We start from the raw sequence: 23,716 nt of genomic DNA, 5'->3' as shown, positions 1-23,716 counted from the left end.
TACAGTTCATAACAGACTTTGTTTCGTGGAATTGCAGGACACAGAATGCCTTCTCCTCTTCAGATGCCACCATGTTGTATTACACACTCTAGAGGCTAAGTGTGCAACCTGTGCGGAACTATGGGAATAAAAACGTGTGGACATCAGGCACAGATGTACATTGATATAATGATGATATGGTCCGCAAGATCCCCACAATAAAATCACAAAACCAGTAAGTTCTATTTGAATAACCCTATATTTTCCATGATGTACAAAGGCTGTCGCAGAGAAGGTGAGACAGATTTTTTCCTGGTGTGGCAACACTGCCTATGGTTTCGGCACTAGTCACGTCGTGTTGGATGACTCATTCTGTTTCCGTAGCAAGTTGTCACATGTTGCGAAACAATGTTAGTGAGCAGCTGTGTTGATTTACGTGGAACGTGTTTCGTTTACCCCTCCAGGTTTTTGTGTATAACATTACTTATTGCGATGAGTATTCAAGATGAACAGCGACATGCATTAAATTTTGTTGGTGTTTAGAGAAAAGTGCTGCGGTAACATATGCAATGTTTCAACAAGCATATGCCGATCAAGACAGACTGAGTAGAGCCACAGTATTATCAAGGAGTCATTGAGACTCTGCGCCAGCATGTAGCATTTGAGGCTGCATTTGAAGAACTCCTTCATATTGCACCACGATAACGCACGCCCGCGTACTGCGTGGGCTTTTCAGCATTACGCGACAAAGAGAAAAACAGAAATTTTCCCGCATCCAGCATACAGCTCGGACCTTGCACCCTGCGACCTTTGGCTATTTTCACTTTTAAAGATTGCTTTACGTGGTCGTCATTTCATGACGAACAAAGAAGTGATCGCCACAGCGCAAGTTTTCTTCAGTTCGCTACTTGACGACGAATTTTCAAAGACATTCACAAAGTGGCAGGAGAATATGGATGCTTGCTTAGCTGTCAATGGTGCCTATTTTGAAAAAGATGTACGTCTAATCGATATGGCTGATTCTGAATAAAAATTTTGTGGTTTGTAATTTTTTTGTTTCATTTTAATGATTCTTGGAGGTGTCCATCTACATGCTTGTCTTTTAACTGCTACGCAGTTACGACTTTTTGACCTATTGCGCTCATTTTGGTCTCAATCAGCAGCTAATGAACCAAATTTTCACCCTAGTACATTTGCTAGCCAATGGAAGTTGCTGTTTTCCTATACAGGAATTAGTCTCACCTTCTCTGCGACAGCCTTTGTATATTGAATAGTGAAACCTGGTTTTACATTGTCCGCATTATACATTTATTCTTCATGGTCCCAATAGAGACAAGTGCTACGAAATTTTCTCAGATTTTACATGTTCTCACATTTTAAGTTTTTCACTTGGAAAATAAGCGAAAAAAAATTTGCGTCGCCAGTAGTGAAACAATTCGAAAACTTACATGATAAGTAAATAAATACCTACCAATAGAAGGTGTAGGTGAGTGGTTACTGTTACGGCTTCATGCTCTGAAGGATGTATGTTCGAGTGCGGTTACAGATTTTTTTTTATTTTCTTTTAGTTGCCAATGAGGCACCAACATGTGTGTGTTCAAATCCACATTTAGACAGTGATTTTTTTAAAATCTGTAACCACAGCACACACATTTTTAATCCATGATTTCATGTGCTACTTTCGAAAAGCACTTTAGATGTTTCCTTCTTAAATAAATAAATAATAAATAACCCATGGCGCAACAGCCCTTGAAGGGTCTTGGCCTATCTCCCGACTGCCAGTCTCCCTCCCACAATCCTACATAGAGGTGTGGAGAACTTCAACCGGTAATGGGGTGACATGAGGTCAGCATGTTGAACCCTCAGCCGTTACAGGAGATTTCCGAACCGGGTTATGCTACTCACTCATAGCTCCCCAATTGCCTCACGATTGTGGGTTGCTACCGGTCCTATACACAGGTCGAGAACCCAGGTGCTCCTTCAGTCTGATTCTTATATACAGTTACAGATTTTACAACACAATTATAATGTTAGGATCTGGACTAAATCAGTCGACTCATATAACCTAATACGTTCTTAGCTACTTTTCGTTTTAACAATTGAAATTCTATTCATAACTCAACCAATATTTTTTTTTCAATAAAAAGCTTGAATTTTTGATGTGGCTGCTAGGAATTTCCACATTAACGTTCCACTGTTTCTTGATCTTGCATGATATGCAAAGCAAGAACTGTATGTCTCGTTCACATGCCTTTCCACATTTTGTAAGAAGTTTAATAGCGAGTAGTTACTCTCAAACCCATTACATTTTTATTAAAAAATAACAGTTGTGCCGATATGTCTAATTAATTCCATCCTAGGTATACACTAGTTGGCACTGCACTGTAAAAAGAATCTGCCTTTGACGAGAGGCGAAACCAGGACCATTGATATGTTGGGAAGTTTTCATACCGACTTGACCACAATGTCACGTTCACAAAGCATTTCATTTGTCCACTTAGGCTTCTGTAAACAAAAAAATATATGACTTTATATGTTATTCGACAATAAATGCAAGTTTAGGTATTGAAGGGAAATGTAGGGAAATAGGGATCATGCACAGAAAAGCCTGTTTTGCCCGGGATACAATTCACACACAGGAAGTTAGTTCCTTGATTGCTCTGCAATAGGACATTATCCAAAGGGTTGGGGAAGAATGATCTCTGCCTCAACGTGTAGCATCCACGACGATACAATATATGACATCACACCTTGGTTCAATCACGTGGATCCACAATCGAAACCTCCGTGCAGTGGAGAGACGAGTAATTTTGTAAGCAAGGTATGTGGTTATTTGGCAGGGGGGGAGGGGGATGATGATATTGTTTCAATTTTTAAGGAACGTTTGTCTGTGGGTAGGGAATGATGAGTGCAGTGATACAAAGTTGATATCTTATTCGCTCACTGCATGTATACAATGCCTAAAACCACATAATTTTTCAAGGTATAAAACAACATAAATCTTTTATGATTTTAATAGAAACTGAAGGAATATAAATGGAAAATTGCAAGAGACATCACTTTATGAAATGACAGCTTCCCACGAGGCTACTGACAATTACAACATTAACATTTGCGTCTGTTTATGGATTTAGAGGCAAGGTTTAATAGCATAGCTTCATCAGTAAACCCATGATGCACAAGAAAATGATATAGTTAACATCAATTCTATGCAAACACTAGATTTAAATAGTACACTATTTACAATATTTTATTATTACATTTACTTCATTCATGTTTCATTTTATGGTTTCAACTTTATTAAAGCAATTCTTGAAGCTTTCCTGGTGACGAATGATGAAGTTCTCTCGGGATCTCTGGATAGGCTTCCGAGCTTTCGAGAGCTAACGTCACTCTCATCTTCAGGGATTGAAGTGCAGAGAAAAGTTTAGGGTATGGTTTTATGTATTGCTGTGGGAGGGGTACGGTGCAGATGGCGGGCCAATCAGGTGCCGTCTCTACGACGTCCACGCTCCCAGTCGACTATCGCTAGCCAGGCTGGGTCCAGTTCTAGTCCCGTGTCTTGTTCAGGTTTCCTTTTCCCCATGGCTATTGCTTCTTTGATGATTCTGTCCCAGTAATTGGATGACTTATTGATGATCTTGGTGGTTGTGGAGTCGATTCTATGGCCCTCTTGTATGGAATGTTCTGCTAACCTGGATTTTTCTGTGAAAATTCTTTATGTAGCTGGCATGCTCTTTGCATCGTTGTTCGATTGTCCTCCCCGTTTGCCTGATGTAGGCTTTACTGCAGGTACAGACAATATGGTAAACCCCTGGTGTCTTCTGTCCTAGGTCGACTTTAGGGTTTTGAAGTCGGGTCTTGACTTTCTGTGGTGGTTTGTGGATCGTCTTAATGTTGTGTTTTGTAAGAATGCGGCTGATGACTGTGGAGAGGTTTCCAGTGTATGGGACGACGGCTAATTTCTTCTCTTCTTGGTTGTCTGGAGGATCCAGGTTTGTTTGTTTGGTTTATCTTGTTGTGCATGACTCGCCCCAGTGTCTTGTTGATGATGCCTTCCGTGTATCCATTCTGTCTGAAAGCTGTGCACAGGTGTCTTATTTCATCTTGAAGGTGTTCTGTGTCGCTGATTGAGATGGCCCGGTGAAACAATGTAGAGAACACGGTTGACCGCTGGGCTGGATGGTGAAAACTCTTGGCATTGAGGTATAGGTCAGTGTACGTGGGCTTCCTCTATACGCTGTGTCCTAAGGTCCCATCCGGTTTGTGTGTGATTAGGATGTCCAGCAACGGAAGGCTGCCATTGGTCTCTGTCTCCATGGTGAGTTTGATGTTCGGGTGCTGGTTGTTGAGATGGTCCAGGAACGTCTGTAGCGCTGCTTCGCCGTGTGGCCAGATGACAAAGGTATCGTCTACCTATCTGTAAAATTCAATAGATTTCTGTGGAGCTGAACTGAGTGCCTCATGTTCAAAGTTCTCCATGAAGAAATTTGCTATTGCAGACGAGAGCGGGGATCCCATCGCCACTCCATCGGTATGTTCGTAGTACCTGCCCTTGTAGCTGAAGTAGGTTGAAGTTAGGGTGTGTTTGAAAAGGCTGATGAAATCTGGTGCGAAGTGTTGCTCTAACAGTTTCAAGGAATCTTGAAGAGGCACTCTGGTGAAGAGTGACACTACGTCGAAGCTAACTAGAAGGTCGCCGGGAGAAGTTCTGATGTTCTAAAGGATCTTGATGAAGTCTGATGAATTCTTGACATGGTGTTGGCACTTGCCCGTCAGAGGTTGGAGTTGTGCCGTAAGAATTTGGCGAGTCTCTAGGTAGGGCATCCAATGGTGCTGATGATAGGTGTTAATGGTACAGCAGCTTTGTGTATTTTGGGAAGGCCATACAGTCGTGGAGGTACTGTTCCATTGGGTGTTATCCGGTCCCGGGTCTTTCGGCAGTGTGGATTTCTTTAGTAGAACCTGGTTTTTCTCTCTATTGCAGTTGTGGAGTTTCGGAGTAAAGGCCGGTATGTGCCGTCGGTGATAATGTTGGTGATTTTGCTGTCGTACTCTGTAGATTCAAGTATAACAGCGGCTCTTCCTTTGTCTGCTGGTAGGATGATAGTGTCTTGGTCTTCTCTCAGTTGCTTGAGCGCAGCTTTGTCTGCTGCTGTGACGTTTGGTTATGGCTGAGAGGCCCTTTTAAGGGCCACATATACTTCTCGACGAATGTCTTGGACGGCTGTGACTGGAAGGTCTTTTACGGCTTGCTCGATACTGCTGATTATGTCTGTGGTTGGAATTGTTTAAGGAGCTGGGGTGAAGTTCAACCCCTTGGACAAAATGGAGATTGCGGACGTTGTAGAGACGGCACCTGATTGGCCCAGCACCTGCACCGTATCCCTCCCACAGCAATACATAAAACCATACCCTCAACCTTTCTCTGCACTTCAATCCCTGAAGATGATAGTGACGTTAGCTCTCGAAAGCTCGGAAGCCTATCCAGAGATCACCTGGCTGATATCCCGAGAGAACTTCTTCATCTTTATTAAAGTACAGTCCCACAGAATTAACTTGAGAGAAATGGCAGCTCTGTGAGTGATGCAACTGTGCTCGAATTGGCTAGAGCGGGGGACTTCCCGCTGTAACGGGCCAACGGAAACTAATGTTCAGGTGCGTGAAATGTTACCAACTGTTGAAAGGACTCACGTGCAGTGACTGGTGAAGCAAGCAAAGCGGCAGTGCATAGAAGCTCGGTGTTTCAAATTACGGACTAAAGGTAAAGAGTGTTTATCCATTTATTGTGTAAGATAGAATACTTATAATGCTTATAATTTTCTTAGCAGGTCCTCTTAATACAGTGATATTTCTCTTACACAATGTAAGTATTTCTCAAATCTCCCATCTCCCGTTGTCAGCTGATTGCCCATGATTTGTGTGAGAGTGAAGCATTCGCTGTAGGTTGGTACTCCTGCAGCGGCGCCAGCAGCTGGCAGCCATTTCTCTCAAGTTAACTCTGCCGGACTGTAGTTTTGTATTGAGCAATTTCAAAACTATTTGCAATTTCTATTAAAAATAAATACATTTGTCATCAAATACGCAATAAAAAATTTTACAGGCTTGCATTAGTTGGCATTCTATCCTTAAAGAAAAACAGTGCTATGGGCAGAATCTAACCGGGAACCCTTCGTGTGGTGAACAGGTATCATAGTGACCGGACCACACCGTCCTTCTTGATTTATCGCTTATATGCTCGTACCCATGTGTTGAAACGATATAGCACTATTCTATCTGCTATTCATAAAAAGTATATTACAATTAAATTAGTGTTCCTCGAAACTACGAAACATAATGTTTTCTTGTTAACTCTACATATTGTGAACGAGGACATTTAGAATTCGGTCACATATAGGATGGCCCATGTCGTGTGTGATTCAACAGTCTACCTAAGAAGACTGCGAGCTGAGCATGCGCAGTTCTACAATTGGCAAGCTTCGTGATCTCTGAGCCCACAATTCACACAGTGAACGCGAAGGTTTTCTCAGCAGTATGACGTCATCCTTGGTGGTTTAGCAGCAGGGTGCCCAAGAATTTGTAGAGAAGGAATATGTAGTGGTATATCAAGGGGTGGGCGAGCGCCCGGGCCCCGCATCTCATGGGGTTGATACAAAAAATATATTAAATAGAAAATAGAAGTCAGGGGGAAAAGATGGAACAGGCTAATTTTTGTAGGCAATAAAATTAAAACATTCTGTTTTTATCTGGCTTTAAACTTTATAACTTTATAATACGTCAAATCAGGGGCATAACATACAGGCTCTAATCCTAAGGGGGCCCGGAAAAATTTAAAAATTATTGTCATATTTCTCATGTGAAACATTTTCACAGAAATTCACGATATCTTGAGTGGACATTTTTACCCATTTATTCATTTCTCGAATAAAAAGCAATTTGTCTTGTATTTTCTTCTTTCCCTCGACCTTGTACTCCCGATTTTAATATGTTAACAATAAATCATCTCTAAGTGCCACAAAGCAAGTGTGAGGCATTTGAACGCTTGGGTCATTTGCAACTGAAGAAGGCAATGGATAATATAGGAAGTTCTTACTTACTTCCTATAGCTTCATATTTCAGCTCCTCGGAAACAAAGACATTATTAGAGTGAGTGAAATTATTAAATATAATTTTCTTCAATAATTTATTATATAAATATGATAATTTGCTGACGTATCTCTGAAGATTTTGTATCGAGTCACATTGAGATTTCAAATTTAAAAACAGGTTGGGGACTCATTCTCATCTCGCCCAAGACCTCGCGATATGTTGCTACGCCACTGGATATCTAGGTTGTCATTGTTCTTCTATTTTATTTAAAAACAATCAACTCGTATTTTACCTTACAGGATGGGTCTCAAAGGTTTAAGATTTTTGCCAATATCTCTCTGTCCACCCTATTGCCTTCTGTTAGAAGTAATTTAGTATTGGAGAAGATACACGAAAAACACATCCTAAGTGGCATGGACGAGGAATTAGACTTATCGTATTTGCTTCTTATAATGTCGACAATACACTAATTCTACTTAATAAAAAAAATAATCGGCTCTAAAAGAGATTTGAACGTGCGATCTTCAGACAACTGGGCCAGGCCTTTACCTCTTTCCCACTTTACCACTCCAACAAACTAATTTGAAATTTTGTCTTAAGGATCGTCAGCAATCTTGCAAACTTTGTTAACATACACTAGTTTATTTTTACAAGCTTGAATAGACTTAGTCTGCAACTCAGAACTAGACTTCTGTGGCAACTTATTCTGTCCCGTCTACATTACTGTGACAAAACTCACATATTGTAAATGTGAAGGGGCATTCTTACATGTGCAAATAATATCTCATACCATCGTTAGTTCCAGATTTGGCCACCGCCACCGAGCATTTAGTTTCTGAACATATAGTACCAACCTTACATTGTAACCAGCATACAAATGCATTAACTTATTTTTTCCTCTTCATTCAATACCAAAACTTCTCATTTGTATTTGTAAAACAATTTCTGTTTGTTATTACAGCTGGGCTTGATTCTGATGATACCACACCATTCGAGAAGTATTCCCATGCATTATACTATATAATGTCACTCATAACAACAACAGGCTATGGTGATACAGCATCACGAAATTTGGAAGAACTGGTTTTTGCAATTGCCGCAATGATTATCTCCAAATTTGCAATTGGAATATTAATTGGTGACATATCACTAGTTTGGGATGCTTATTCAGCATCTTTAGTAACCTATGATTACCAATTGAACATATATGCTGTAAGTATATATTTGTAATTTTTCTGTTTTCTAAAACTTTTGATAAATGATCGGATTTTTTAAAAGTTCTGTATGTATTCATGGTGGTTGCGGTAAACATGGTTTAAAATTACTTACGTGAAATTTAGAAGATTTCGTACTTCCACGTTGCACAATTTAATGGTTCAATCCTATTAATTTCGAAGATCCACTGTCTTCATTCACAAAAGGGTACGGCGTTTGAAGCGGAGATGGTATCGCGTCACTACATTGTTTGTTCCCGGGCAGCGGTGGTTGCGATTTTTCCCGTTCGGCAGCACTGGCGTGCGCATCTTGGTTTGCGTCGTCTGCTTCCTGTTGTCCAGTGGCGTTGTCAGTTGGGGGTTGGGGGGCTGGGCCGTGTTGCTCGGTAATGTGCCGTTCCTGTTCCCCGCATGGCTGGAGGAGGGTCGAGTATGTGCATAGCATCTTTTCTTTTTCAGGTCGGGGATCTTTCTGAGGACAGGGTGCCAAGTTGGGTGCGCTTGTCCATTGTCCAGGTTTAGTGCTGGTTTCTGCTGGATGATGGCATGGGTTTCTTTGATGGTGTTTTCTATGACAGAGCCAGTTGGGTGAAGTATGGATATGGAGGAGATGGTGTGGTTAGTGGAGTGGAGGTGTTGGGAGAGGCCTGATTTAGGTGTGTCGTTTTTTGGCATCTTTTACATGCTCGTTCAGCCCAGTTCAGAAACCCAAGAAACAGAGATAACCCGAACCAAAACCCTAAACCCAAATGGATCGCCTTTCCTTACCACCCCACCACATCTGGAAAATTTGCCAAGGCCCTCAAACCCTTCAACATCCGAGTAGCACACAAACCCATATCCCAAATCGGAAGGGCACTACCCAACTTCAAGAGATACTACCTACCCAAACTTGCATCCCCCGGTGTCTACAAGACCACATGCCAATGCCACAACACCTACATTGGCAGAACCATCCACACCGTCCAAGAACGGATTAACGAGCATGTAAAAGATGCCAAAAACGACACACCTAAATCAGGCCTCTCCCAACACCTCCACTCCACTAACCACACCATCTCCTCCATATCCATACTTCACCCAACCGGCTCTGTCATAGAAAACACCATCAAATAAACCCATGCCATCATCCAGCAGAAACCAGCACTAAACCTGGACAATGACAAGCACACCCAACTTGGCACCCTGTCCTCAGAAAGATCCCCGACCTGAAAAAGAAAAGATGCTATGCACATACTCGACCCCCTCCAGCCATGCGGGGAACAGGAACGGCACATTACCGAGCAACACGGCCCAGCCCCCCAACCCCCAACTGACAACGCCACCGGACAACAGGAAGCAGACGACGCAAACCAAGATGTGCGCGCCAGTGCTGCCAAACGGGAAAAATCGCAACCACTGCTGCCCGGGAACAAACAATGTAGTGACGCGATACCATCTCCGCTTCAAACGCCGTACCCTTTTGTGAATGAAGACAGTGGATCTTCGAAATTAATAGGATTGAACCATTAAATTGTGCAACGCGGAAGTACGAAATCTTCTAAATTTCACGTAAGTAATTCTGTATGTAGCTTGTGAATTCGTTCTTACTGGAACTTGCCCTATCTCATTATGCAGTAGGGTGATGATTAGGCTTTGGATAGTTATGCACTAAAAAAACCTTTAAATATGCATGCAAATATGCTCTTAAAATGCTCGAAATATGCTCTTTAAATGATCAAAATATGCACTTAAAATTTTAAAAATGTACGTCAAACTCAGAAAATTTAGCCATAGCTTGTAACTATTTATTAATTCCACTATTTACATAAGTAAAAAAATATGTTTTGGCTGACCTTTTTGATTATTGACCATATTTTACATATGGTTTTTGCATATGTGTCTTTATCATAAGTCCACTAACTGTTTCTGACTTCACTGAACGTTAGCAGAAGGTTGTATTCCACCAGCTGTGTCTCATTCTACTCAGCATGAAAGGTTACTGTTGCACTTAATAACTATGTATTGTTTCAGATGCTCAAAAGTAAACTTATGCCTGTTATCCACGTGAATACCTTTATACTCTGAAAACACTCTCTAATCACAAGAAACAATAGGCACATGTTGTAATTTCAACGAATCGGAAACGTGCAGTTCACTTGGAATACCGTCCACATTTTGATTCCCTTCATGAATAGAGCAAATGTCCTTCAGGAGCTTGTAGCCAGAATTGTTCACGAACACATACTGAATCATGTTTCTGAACTGCTCCAAAGGAAAGGAAACTACAAATTTTCAGACAGAAACAGCAGAATATGGATTTATAAGAAAAATCTGTAAAATATGCAATATATCCTGATGACAATGAAAATATGCATTTCCATATGCTATATGCAAACATAACTATCCTAAGCCTAGTGATCATACTTTGAGACCCACTTACCATTCTCATAATGTGATGTAAATAACAATTAAGAAACAACAATTAATAGTTTTTCTTGTATGCACGCATTGCTTGCATTGTAGAATAATAGCAGGGAAAAAATACATCCATGCCAATTCAGAACATTCACTTATAACAATGGATAATATATTTTTATTTTTTTCCTCAGATCACAAAGACTATGTTCTAATAATAAGGATAAACAAAAATGAAGAAGAAAGGCTTTTTAATATAGCAAAAGAAAATGGCTTTCATACTAACAGAATAAACCAAATCAAAAAACAAGTCGCAAGAAAACTAAAGGAAAAGAGAAATACAGACAAAGATGAAAAATCTGTTGAAAAGAAATTTGTGTGCATTCCATTCCACAAGGGATTCTCACATAAAATTGCCAACATTTTTAGAAGATTTAATTTCAAAATTGTTTTTAGATCATCAAGAAGTTTGGAATGTACATTTAATGAATTCAAAATGAGAAATTCTCTACCAGATGTGGAAACCACAGGAATATATAATATAAGTTGTTCATGTTCAAAGGATTATGTGGGACAAACAGCAAGGAAAATGGCAATAAGATGGCACGAACGCGATTTGGACATTATCAATCTAAACCCAAGAACAGGTTTGTCATCTCACATCATCAAAGAGAAGCATTTGATTTAAAGAGAAGGGAAACTTGATTGAAGATTGATGGGAAACATAGAGTTGAATGTCTGGGAAGCTTCATTCCTTGCAGAAAAACACTGGAATAAATTAAATAATGAAAATTGTAACATAGATCCAGTATGAAGTTTTATTTTTCACAAATGGAGTAAGCTAACATCTTTAAAATTTAATGTAACAGAAAACATCAAGAGACTTTGTTAAAACAATGATGACTTTGAATGACCTGATAATATTTGGGATTCATACTTTTAAATAAAAAAAATAATGTGATTAAATTTTTTATATCTGAAATAAGAATAAAACAGACTGCTTCTTTTCACAGTTAAGTTGCTATATTACAACAATGTAACATTGACAACATCCATTATATAAAGGGTTCTTTTTGTTTAAAAATTACTAACCATTGTTATAACTATATCTTTAGTCAAAATGAAAATAAATGTCTCATGAAGGGAGCGTGTGTTCTCCTGAAACGTCACAACAAAAACTGTTTGCTTATGTTTGTAATAACCGTAAACTACAGGAAAATAACAACAATTAATACTACTTTCTTCAAAGAAGTGGAGGAAAGCTGCCAAAATACATTAATGAGTTAGAGTTGACAATGGAACATAGTTTAATGCATATTCTCTGTTGTTTCATAACTTGTATAATATTATTTATAGTTATATATAGAGCTGCGCCAATGCCACTTCGACCCAATATCAGTGCCAATACTGAGGCTGGCGTGGTGCTAATGTCGTGACTTGTAATCAATGGGTCATGGGTTCAATACTCAGTGGAGACACAAAGTTTTTCAGATCCCAATTTAAACTGTATGTCCAGTCCCGATTGGCCTATCTGTGCATAAAGTGGATAAAAACCCAGGTTCAGTTTTGTAGTAGAACTATAGGTTGAACCACATTTGTGGTGAATAAAACATCAAGATTTTGGTACAAAAACTGGGCACATTTCAGGATCAAAAGCGGTATTGACAAATGGCATTTCAGGGTTGAAATGGTGAATGAAACCCTAAATTTGAATTTAAAACTACACTTATTACATAAAAGAAACATCTCCCTTCTAATGGAACATTTATTTAGTTTTCAGAGTAATAAGTTTTTCCCTGTGTAAAGGAGTCAATTTTTATTTCTCAAATATTTACAAAAAGGTAAAGTGCTCCCCTGTGCATAGCACCACGCCATGAAGGCGTATAGGGGTGTGGGGGTAACGCCCCACACTTTCTTGATCCGGTCGTGAGTGGGGTGATGTGATCAGCATCACGCCCCTGACCGCCTTTACCCCCCAGGGTTTCCCCCAATTTCTCAAATATTTACAGCAGAATTAATTAATTTCCCATGATTTGCATATCATGCAGAATAATTCAGACTTCAGAAAGTGTCACATCAGTATATAAACTCTAAATTTTGTGTTTAAGACTTTATTTTGCATTTTGCATCATTTCATTGCAAAATGTGGTAGAAAAATATACCTCACACCCTTCAAAAACATAAAAAATCAACATGTTATTTCACATTTTGTGTTCGCATCAGAAACAAAATATGTATGCCTCTAACTATAGGTTTTGCTTCAAAATGTTCATAATTTGAACGATACTATCATTTAATCACAATACCATTTCTATCCACAGTACTCTTAGCAGAACAATAAAAAATTATGCATTTTGCATAATTTTCAGGATATTCAGACTGCAAACGTGTCAAGTAACATTTTTTCAGACCCCACAAGATTCTGATAATCCATAAAAGTATTAGCTAGTATCAATGAGTATATTTCAATCAACATCTCTAATGTAGATATCACTGGTGTTATGCATGCATCTGGGAATTGCTAATAAGCCACTTAACATATTATTTAAATGTAGCTTGTCCCAAAACAACAAAAAGAATATACCCTAATAAGAAGAAAGTGCCACTAACAGAAGAAATTATACTTTTGAAAAGTAATATGAAAATAGAATATGAAAAATTTAGAATTACAAAAGACACTAAGCACCAGAAAAAGTACAAAAATGTAAAAAAACTATTCAGGAAAGCCATAAAGAATCAAAAATCAAATATTTTCAGTAAACAAATAAAAAAGTCTGTTAATAAACAAAAAGCCATTTGGAAAATAGTAAACAATTACCGTGTATCAAACACAAACAATGATAAAGCAAACATAAAAGTCATCAAGGATGACACTGAAGTAATTGACCCGAATATCATATGTAACTTATTCAACGAATATTTTATAAACTTAATCAACACAAACAGAGAGAATGAAAATAATGACAAAACACTAGAGATCCCAATCGAGAAATATCAGCCAAACAGTATATATATCCCAGAAGTAAGTGCTAATGAGTTAAAAAAAGTTATACAAGGTTTAAAAAACAAAAAATCATACGGACCTGATGAATGGTCAGCTGAACTTATTAAATCCTGCTCAGAATCTATTTTAGAACCCCTGCTGTATGCAGTCAACAATTCAATAAAATTTGGTACATTCCCCAAAGTTCTAAAACACAGCACAGTGATACCCATATTCAAAAAAGGAGCTGCAACAGACATTGAAAACTACAGACCTATCTCCCTAACATCTGTTTTTCAAAGATATTGGAAAAAATTTTATCAAATTATATTATAAAGTTTTGTAACAAATATAACATAAACAGAAACCAGCATGGATTCCAGAAAGGGAAATCAATAAACACAGCTCTAGCACAGTTAATCGATTATGTAACCGAAACATTAGAGAAACACGAAGCTGCAAACACTATATATCTAGATCTTTCCAAGGCATTCGATAGGGTAAGACATGACCTGCTTATGGTCAAACTAAGCAATATAGGAATTAGAGGGATAGCTTATGATCTTATCTACAGGACAGAATGCAAATTACTCAAATAAGCTACAACATGCATGGTATAGTCACTAACTTTAAATCGCAAAGTAGGAAAGTGTTAATGGGGGTACCCCAAGGATCAATCCTGGGGCCCCTGCTCTTTATTTTATACATAAACAATGTACCAGAATACCCAAACACAAAAATTGTCACCTATGCAGATGACACAACTGTTCTTGCCAGAGGTATCGACCCTAGGAAGCTTGAAATAAACACTTTTATCACCATAAACCAACTGGCACAATACTTAACTTCACATGGATTAATAATAAAAAACAATAAAACACAATTTATGATATTCAATACAATCCGAAACATGGATTTTGAGTCACAAACACTATGCATAGACAATGTGCTCATAGAAACTGTATCTTCAGTAAAGTTTTTGGGAATAACACTAGATCAAAAATTAACGTGGGAAGAACAAATAAACAACATCTGCAGTAAATTATCATCTAATCTATACCTGCTAAAACAAATGGCTGAATATAATTTAACAGAAATTAACAAATGCATATATTATGGACTAATTTACCCCTATGTTGAATATGGCATAATAGCTTGGGGTGGATCATTTTATAATAATACTGTCAGAATACTGAGACTTCAAAGAGAGCACTTAGAATAATGTACAAACTAGGCTGTAGGGAATCTTGCAAAGAGTTATTCAGGGAAAAACAAATAATGACAATATACTCCCTATACATCTATAAGGCTATAACGTTTGTTCTAAATATTGGAAGCCTGATTAAAAATAATCAATTACACAACCACAATACAAGGGGGAAAGATGATTATTACCAGAACCAACACAGACTCAATATCTCAAAACAATCACCAATGAATGCCGGAAAAATATTCTACAACCAGCTGCCTCATGACATAAAACTGATATCTCCAAAAGATAAACAAATACAAACAATAAATTTTTTTTTGACAGATAGAGCTCTCTACAGTATCGGAGAATTCATGGAACAAGACAATACAAGGCCAATGTACTAAAAAATATGTATTTTAATTGTATTCTTATTTCAATCATGCAACAATGATAATGTGTTTTTTATTTTTATTGTAGTGTAATGAAGTGTATTTTTTCATTTTTACTTTGGTGTAGTGATGTAATGTACTACACAATGTTTCTTCTTTTTTGTTATGATGTACTTAACTACAAAGGTCGTTCAAGGTTGACCGGGATTTTCGTACGTAAAAAATCGATGAATAGCCGGATCGTGATGAAATGTGCGGGTGACGTAATGTATTCCTTTGCGAGTAACTAGCGCCCGGCATGACGTATTTCGCGCATGCGCAGCAGTTGCAGCGAACATGGCGGCAAGCAGTGTGTCTGTGGAGCAGCGGTGTGTAATCAAATTTCTCGTGAAGGAGAAAGTGAAACCAGCTGAGATTTTCAGACGATTGCAAGCACAGTATGGTGAACAAACGATGTCGCGGACAAGAGTGTACGAATGGTGTAAGCAGTTTCGCGAAGGACGGGAGCTGGTGACAAATGAAGCGCATGGACACATTCGCCCAACTGCAGTCACACCAGTGAATATCGCATGTGTTGAGCAAATGATTCTTGAGAACCCGAGAGTAACAGTGCGGGATATTGCTGCCGAGGTGAATATCAGTGTTGGGAGTGTTGAGACAATCATTCACGACCACTTACGCTTCCGCAAAATCTGTGCAAGGTGGGTTCCCTGCCAGCTGACATTCGATCAGAAGTGGACACGCTGGACGGTCTGTGAACAGCTTCTGAATCGGTTTCGAGCAGAAGGTGATGAATTGTTGCAATCCATCATCACGTGTGATGAAACATGGTTGCACAATTCAACCCCAGAGACCAAAAGACGCAGCATGGAGTGGCAGCATAAAGGTTCCCCGCCCCCCAAGAAAAGCAAAACGCAGCCGTCCGCTGGAAAGATCATGGCAAGTGTCTTCTGGGACATGAAGGGCGTTATCCATGTGGATTTTCTGGACAAAGGGAGCACGATTAATGCCCAGTATTACTCCACATTGTTGAGTGGTGCTGTACGAAAGTCCATTCGCAAGAAAAGACCTGGGATGTTGTCTGGAAATGTCATTCTTCTCCATGACAATGCCCACCCTCACACGGCCAATGTGACAACAACAACTCTGGCCGACATGCGCTGGGAAGTTCTGCTCCATCCCCCCTACAATCCAGATTTAGCCCCCAGTGATTATCATTTGTTTGCACCCCTTAAAGACCATCTGGGAGGGAAGAAATTCACGACAGACGAAGCACTGCGGAGCGATGTCCTCCACTGGCTACGACAACAACCAAGTTCTTTCTACGCCAAAGGAATTCGGGAGCTGCCAGAACGATGGCAACGGTGCCTCTGCGTGCACAGAGAATACTTTGAAAAACTGACATAGTTTGGTGTTTCTTCTGCTACCTATTTCCTCTGCAGAAATAAAAGTCTCGGTCAACCTTGAACGACCCTTGTAATTATTATTTCATTATGTATCTTGACGTTTTCCATGCCCTTTTAAACAAGGGTCAACGGAAGAAAAAAATAAAATCATCTTTGGTATCAGCTTAGTTATACATTGTATGTAGTGTTTTGTGATATTCTTTTTAACTGCTTTTTATTATTGCTATTTTTAAAGGATTATTTAAGGAACCAAAACATTCGACATACCTTGCTAGACCAATTCTGGCATTATAGTAGGAAACTGTGGACAACAAACGGTGGGAAACAACTTCCTGAACTAATTAAGAACGCCCCTCTTCCGCTGAGGCATGACCTCCTTAATAATGCATATGGTCGTCATATTCGTCAAGTAAGTTTGATTTTGCTTTCTTCTATAGCTACTCTTGTTTTCAAAACTAATAGTAGTTGACATAGAACAGTAAAACTGTCACACATAATTTGATTTTTTAAAGAAAATACGAGGGTCATCCAGAAAATAAAGACCGTTTGGTTATACAAAATGAAAAACACAATATTTATTGGAAAAAACAGTTCTGTTACATACCTGAAGCTTCCTTCACTTCTCTACATAGTCACCTCCTACATTTAAACATTTGTCGTAGTTGGGCACGAGCTTCAGAATTCCCATGTTATACTCTTCTGCCGCCAGTTCATTAAGCCAGGTGGTCACTGCATTCTCCAACTCTTCATCACTTCCAAAACGTTTACCGCCCAGAAACTCTTTCAGCTTAGGGAAAAGGTGGAAATCGCTAGGAGCAAGGTCTGGACTATAGGGTGGATGATCAAAAAATTCCCATTCGAACTGATCCAGCAATTCTTGAGTTGCACCAGCAGTGTGAGGGCGGGCATTGTTGTGCAGAAGCACAATTCGTCCAGAAAGCATTCCTCGCCTCCTGTTTTGGATGGCTCGCCGTAGTTTTCTTAGTCTCACAATAACGATTTGCATTGATTGTAGTGTCTTTTGGCATGAAATCCACCAAAAGAAACACATTTACGATCCCAAAAGACTGTTGCCATGACCTTAATGAACTGGCGGCAGAAGAGTATAACATGGGAATTCTGAAGCTCGTGCCCAGATGCGACAAATGTTTAAATGTAGGAGGTGATTATGTAGAGAAGTGAAGGAAGCTTCAGGTATGTAACAGAATTGTTTTTTCCAATAAATATTGTGTTTTTCATTTTGTATAACCAAACGGTCTTTATTTTCTGGATGACCCTCGTACACAACTCTAGTAAAATAAGTGGCAGGGTTCCAGGGATCAACCCGTTGTTCCCCAACAAACCCAAGTATTCCTGCGAGTGATGACTACCTCCGCCCTATAATTATTGCCATGTTTGTACAGTCAAAGGCAAAAATAATGGTATTTTACATCCTGTGTCGTTTTAAGGAATGAAACTACGTAAGTTCAAAGTAGGCATTGCCCTCTGCTTATTGATGTCATTATTTCAATTCATTATCATCACACGGTGTAATGCAAATCAAATGAAAATGACGATGGACAATTCATCTACTGTTTCTTTTGCTGTTGGGTGTACCAAATATTTCTCAAACGGCCCAGAAATTCTCAATAATATTGTACTGTTATTTGGCAAAAAATAGACTGATATTTAAATAAATTTAATGTGTGGAACTTATAAGATGGTAAAATCTCCACTATTGCAAGATGCACAAGAACATTGGTTGTAAATATTCGTTGCAAAAAAAAAATGGCTACTGTAATGTGTGTTACAAAATGCAATAACAATTCGTAAAAAAATAGATTCCAGCTGTGAATACTTTGGGAAGATAGTGTAGCATAGTGCATTAAAAGGTCCACTTATGATCTCACCACCATAGATAGTAGGGGCAAGGGGGGCATTTGCCCCTCCCAGATTTAGAAGTTAATGGTACTTTCGTTAACCTCCTGGGACCCGAAGAATAAAAGTAATGAGTATTTTCTTATGATTTCACAAATGTAACAGTTAGCAAAATAGTACTAGATATACGAGGCGTATTTTTTAAGTAAGTACCGTTTTGATATGTACAAAAAACAAGTAAACTTTTTGTAACAATTTTATTGTTACACGAAAGACCACACTTTTATCTACTTTTCCACATAATTGCCACCAATATTAAGGCACTTATCATATTGAACAACAAGCTTTTGTATTTCGTCGTCATAGAAGTTTGCCGCCTGAGTTGACAGCCACTGCAACACGACCATTTTGAGGCTATCGTGTGCTTAAACTTCACTTCCTTGGGCAATGTTGAATGCTGCCATTCCATGGATTGTTGTTTTGTTTCGGGTGTAACGTAGGCCACCCATGTTTCATCACCTGTGACAATTTGGCTTAAGTACGCGTCACCTTCAGCTTCATAACGCACAAGAAAAGTCAAGGTGCTACCTAAACATTTGCTTTTGTGGGCCTCAGTTAACATTTTTGGTACCCATTGTGAGCACAATTTTCGATAGTTTAAGCGTTCGGTAACAATTTCGTAGATAACACTTCAGGGAACTCCTCTGATAACGAAGAAATCGTGAAGCAACTGTTCTCCTTTCACTTTTTCATTGACTTTCTGCACCAAATCAACAGTGATCACTGAGGGTCGCCCACTCTGTTCCTCATCATGAACATCCTTTCGGTCATCTTTGAAAGCTCTTACCCATTTACGTACCATTCCATCACTCATAATGTTTTGTCCTTCACAAATGTGACGGTAAATTTCAACTGCTTTCATGCCTTTAGCACTAAGAAAACGAATAACAGCGCGTATTTCACAGTCGGCGGGATTCACAATCAGCAGAGGCATTTTAAATACGCAAAAGCAAATTTATAAACGATCGATTGTTGCCGCAATGGCGTCTGTTGCTTGCCAACAGATGTACGTACACAGTGCGCATGCACGGGACACCGACCGCAGCACTGCAGCGGCAGAATTCAAAAGGTACTTACTTTAAAATATGCCTCGTATTTTTATTTTTTATGGGATAAAAAAAAATCGATTCTGACCTCCCCCAATTTAAGCCCCAAGTTAAATCCATGGATTCTAGTTTAGTCCTGATCTGCCCATTTCTTTGAGAGTTACCCTTTCATTAATTTTGTCTAATGACCATTCCTCCTCATCACCACAATTAGCCAAAATACATAAAAAAGGCATGAAATATAAAAAATACAAAAACAGAATAGTAACAAAAGTATTGTCCTGTAGGTGCAATACCCCAAAAAAAGTCCAGGGTTTTCAATGCTCTAAACTTTTCATATCAAGACTAATAAATACAGCTTCTTTTGAAAGTTATGTATCTGCTAATTTTGTACTTTTTTTCTTTTGCAGTCACAAAAATTTTCCAAATTTAATGATGACTTTCAACGGCAATTAATAGGCCACTTCAGACACAATGTGTTCTTTCCTGGATACTTTATTGTTCATAAGGGTGACGTTGACAACACAGTGTATTTTATCCACAGAGGAGATGTTGAAGTACTTACAATAGGTACGACTGAAAAGCTGGTAGAAGTTTTGATGGTTGGCAAGGCATTTGGTTTGGTATGTATTCATTTATTTATTCCACAAGCATCAATCAATTCCTGGTAATACCAGTACCAATATTTTAAAAAGTTAGCAATTTAAGAATAATACCTGTTCTTGCAGCAACTAAACTTTCTAATTCATTGCTTTTTTGACACAGTTCAATATCAATATCAATAGTTTATTCATCATTAAGTATTACAATAGTGCAATAGATTGGTACAAATATAAAACATAATACAAGAATAGTATAAACATACAAATATTAGACATACTTTATACAAGAATAGTATAAACATACAAATATAAGACATAATACAAGAATAGTATAAACATACAAATATTAGACATACCTAATACAAGAATAGTATAAACATACAAATATAAGACATAATACAAGAATAGTATAAACATACAAATATTAGACATACCTAATACAAGAATAGTATAAACATACAAATATAAGACATAATACAAGAATAGTATAAACATACAAATATTAGACATACCTAATACAAGAATAGTATAAACATACAAATATAAGACATAATACAAGAATAGTATAAACATACAAATATTAGACATACCTAATACAAGAATAGTATAAACATACAAATATAAGACATAATACAAGAATAGTATAAACATACAAATATTAGACATACCTAATACAAGAATAGTATAAACACAAATATAAAACATAATACAAGAATAGTATAAACATACAAATATTAGACATACCTAATACAAGAATAGTATAAACATACAAATATAAAACATAATACAAGAATAGTATAAACATACAAATATAAGACATAATACAAGAATAGTATAAACATACAAATATTAGACACCTAATACAAGAATAGTATAAACATACAAATATAAGACATAATACAAGAATAGCATACACACTAGACTCTCGCTAATCCGGCCATTCCTTGCACGTATGGGTGCCGGATTTGCGGAAGTGCCGCATTATTGAGAGGGTTGGAAATTACGTGCTACTATGTAGTTTAAACACATAGGGACTATACAGGCTGTACTTTACGTGTTTCCTTTTAGAAGCCATAGTATGCACTGAACTTTACTGTAAGAAAGTCACAATTTCAAATACTGTAGGTATGTATAGCATTGTTTAACATTTTTAACTAACAACATTGTTGAACATGATAATTCATTGTTGTGCACGTCATTTCTGCTTGAGTGACTACAGGCCGGACTATTGAGGGCCGGATTAGCGAGAGACTACTGTATATCTAAATATAAAACTCAATACAAGAATATCATAAACAAGCCTCTCTCTCTCTCTCTATATATATATATATATATATATATATATATATATATATATATATATATATATATATATATAGAGAGAGAGAGAGAGAGAGAGAGAGAGAGAGAGAGAGGGGGGGGCTTGTTTATGATATGGCCTAGTCAGAAGGGTGTCAGAAGGGTTTCATACACAGGGTGGGTGATATAAGTTCGAAATTTTTCTGGCCTTGTTCCTGCATAAAGCAGCTCTGGGGCTCGCCCAGAATCAAATAAATTTGTACCTGGAGGGGTAAAGGCGGGCAGAGCATGGTGCTGATCACATCATCTCCAAATGGCATAGGTCGAGAATGTGTGGAGCCCTACCCCCACATCTCCTAAATGTGCCTTCATGGCACGGTGCTATATGCACGGGGGGAACTTTACCTACCGTAATAGTTACCGGCCGAGTGTAACACTTGTTGCTAAATTTCTGGCAATTTTCTCATGCTTGATTCATTGCTTGAAAGTGGCTGCGGTAGCTCAGTGGTTAGGGCATCTGACTACCATGCGATCCCTGGCGAGGGAGAACTGGGAATTTTTCCACCTGTTCAAGCAGCTCCGGGGGTAAAGGTGGCCTGTGGCGTGGTGCTGATCACATCACTCCCACCTTCGGCCGTGATCAAGAATGTGTGGGGCCCTAACCCCACACCCTCTATACGCCTTTATGGCGAGGTGCATAGCACAGGGGAGCACTTTGATTCATTGTTTGAATCGAAAATTGTGGGTGTGTCATCACTTAGGCTATTTTGCACTTGTCACATTATATGGAGTCCAGTCCCTTACCATAACTAAAATAGGACCGTGTCTGAGAACTCAAATATCCCTACCTGGGATAAAAGCTGAGGCTGTAAAGTGGTGCTCAGCATATGTCAGGAAAAATCACAGGACAACACACACACACAGAGTCCTACAGAGGTTTATGCTGGCCGTAGGTTCAGAAGCCAGAGTCTCATTGGCCTACAAAAAGCAGTTGTGGTAGTGATTTTGACATTTGGGTCCCTTAGCAGAAAGTCAACCCTCACATGCCCAATTTTCTCATGCTTTCAGCAGAATCGTTTTCCATACATCACTGTGGGGCAGTAGCGTAACTAACACGCTCTGCGCCTCCCCGCAACTTACAGTTGTGCACCCCTACACATTTTTTTTAAACTTTCTTTTTCTAAAATTTAACTCACTTCTGCATTTATACTACGTATTTAAAAATATGAAAATACATGTGTAATTTGAATCTATTTAAAAACTGCTACGAAAGGTTTTAAAAGACAAACGGTAAAAAATTGTGTTACAATTACAAATGAAAATGCACTGTTACTACAAAAATTACGATATTGTTAAATGCCCATTAACAGTCCTCTGTCTTTTTTTGATGTAAGCAAATTCTTGTGCTGGTCTCGTTAAGTCCAGTTTTCGAGCAAGATCACTTTCAATGCTTAGCAGCGTTCTTCTTATGATATCAGTTGATTCTACACTTTCCCAAATGAAACCATGTATGTAACTATAGTGGAAGATCTTGTTCATATGTCTCCCAGAAATTTGTAGCAGATTCCTCTACAACAACTACAAAAAAAACTTAACAACAGCACAATTTAACGAAACCTTGCTAAAACGCGGGCAGTAAGTAGGAGCAGGGAGGGGTGAAAACGGTTCCAGAACTTTTCCTTACCTGTCGTCTCCTTCGGCGACGTAATCTATGACCTGAACTATTCAGCTAATAAAAGTTTTCTTCTAATGTAGAAATTCACTTTCTACTTTTCTAGTGATTAAAATTTTCTGTTTGCAGTTTTAGGAGCATAAAAATATAATGTGTTCGGTTGAAAATATAATTTAATGCACAAACTTATTCCTTAACTTTTCATTCTAACTGCGTCCCCGAAGCTCGTGCGCCCTCCAGTGCCACATTGGTGCTATTTACGCCACTGCTGTGGGACCATCCTATGGCCCACACCGTGTCATTGGTGGTTTTGAAGTGACGGTCCCTGTAGTGAATCTTGTAGCATCCAAAATAAGTCTCAGTGGTAACTTATTATATGAGGAGTGCTCTATTACTTCGCAATCACACTGCTCAATCAGTTGCCCCTGAATTTGCAACATGGCACCTTGAGTAGTGTTGCAGCCAGATGTGTTTGTCATTCCCAATTGATTATCCAAAACTGATATTATTTTATTTACCATGTATGATTTA

The 23,716-nt window shown here is 38.5% G+C and overlaps 1 protein-coding gene across 1 annotated transcript in view; it reads left to right on the top strand.

Annotated features, from left to right (window-relative positions):
- The window catches only part of LOC146005024 (uncharacterized), a 142,096-nt gene that overhangs the window by 111,488 nt on the left and 6,892 nt on the right, over window positions 1-23,716 (top strand). Inside the window, exons 31-33 of the mRNA XM_083144158.1 lie at window positions 8,030-8,280; window positions 16,885-17,058; window positions 20,023-20,235. Of these exons, the coding sequence (XP_083000284.1) occupies window positions 8,030-8,280; window positions 16,885-17,058; window positions 20,023-20,235 (638 nt within the window). The remainder of the gene's footprint in view (window positions 1-8,029; window positions 8,281-16,884; window positions 17,059-20,022; window positions 20,236-23,716) is intronic.

This window comes from Lepisma saccharinum, chromosome 22 (assembly GCF_977018435.1).
Source record: "Lepisma saccharinum chromosome 22, izLepSacc3.1, whole genome shotgun sequence".
Taxonomy (NCBI): domain Eukaryota; kingdom Metazoa; phylum Arthropoda; class Insecta; order Zygentoma; family Lepismatidae; genus Lepisma; species Lepisma saccharinum.
The sequence above is the reverse complement of the archived record's forward strand: the minus strand, read 5'-3'. Positions and strand labels throughout refer to the sequence as shown.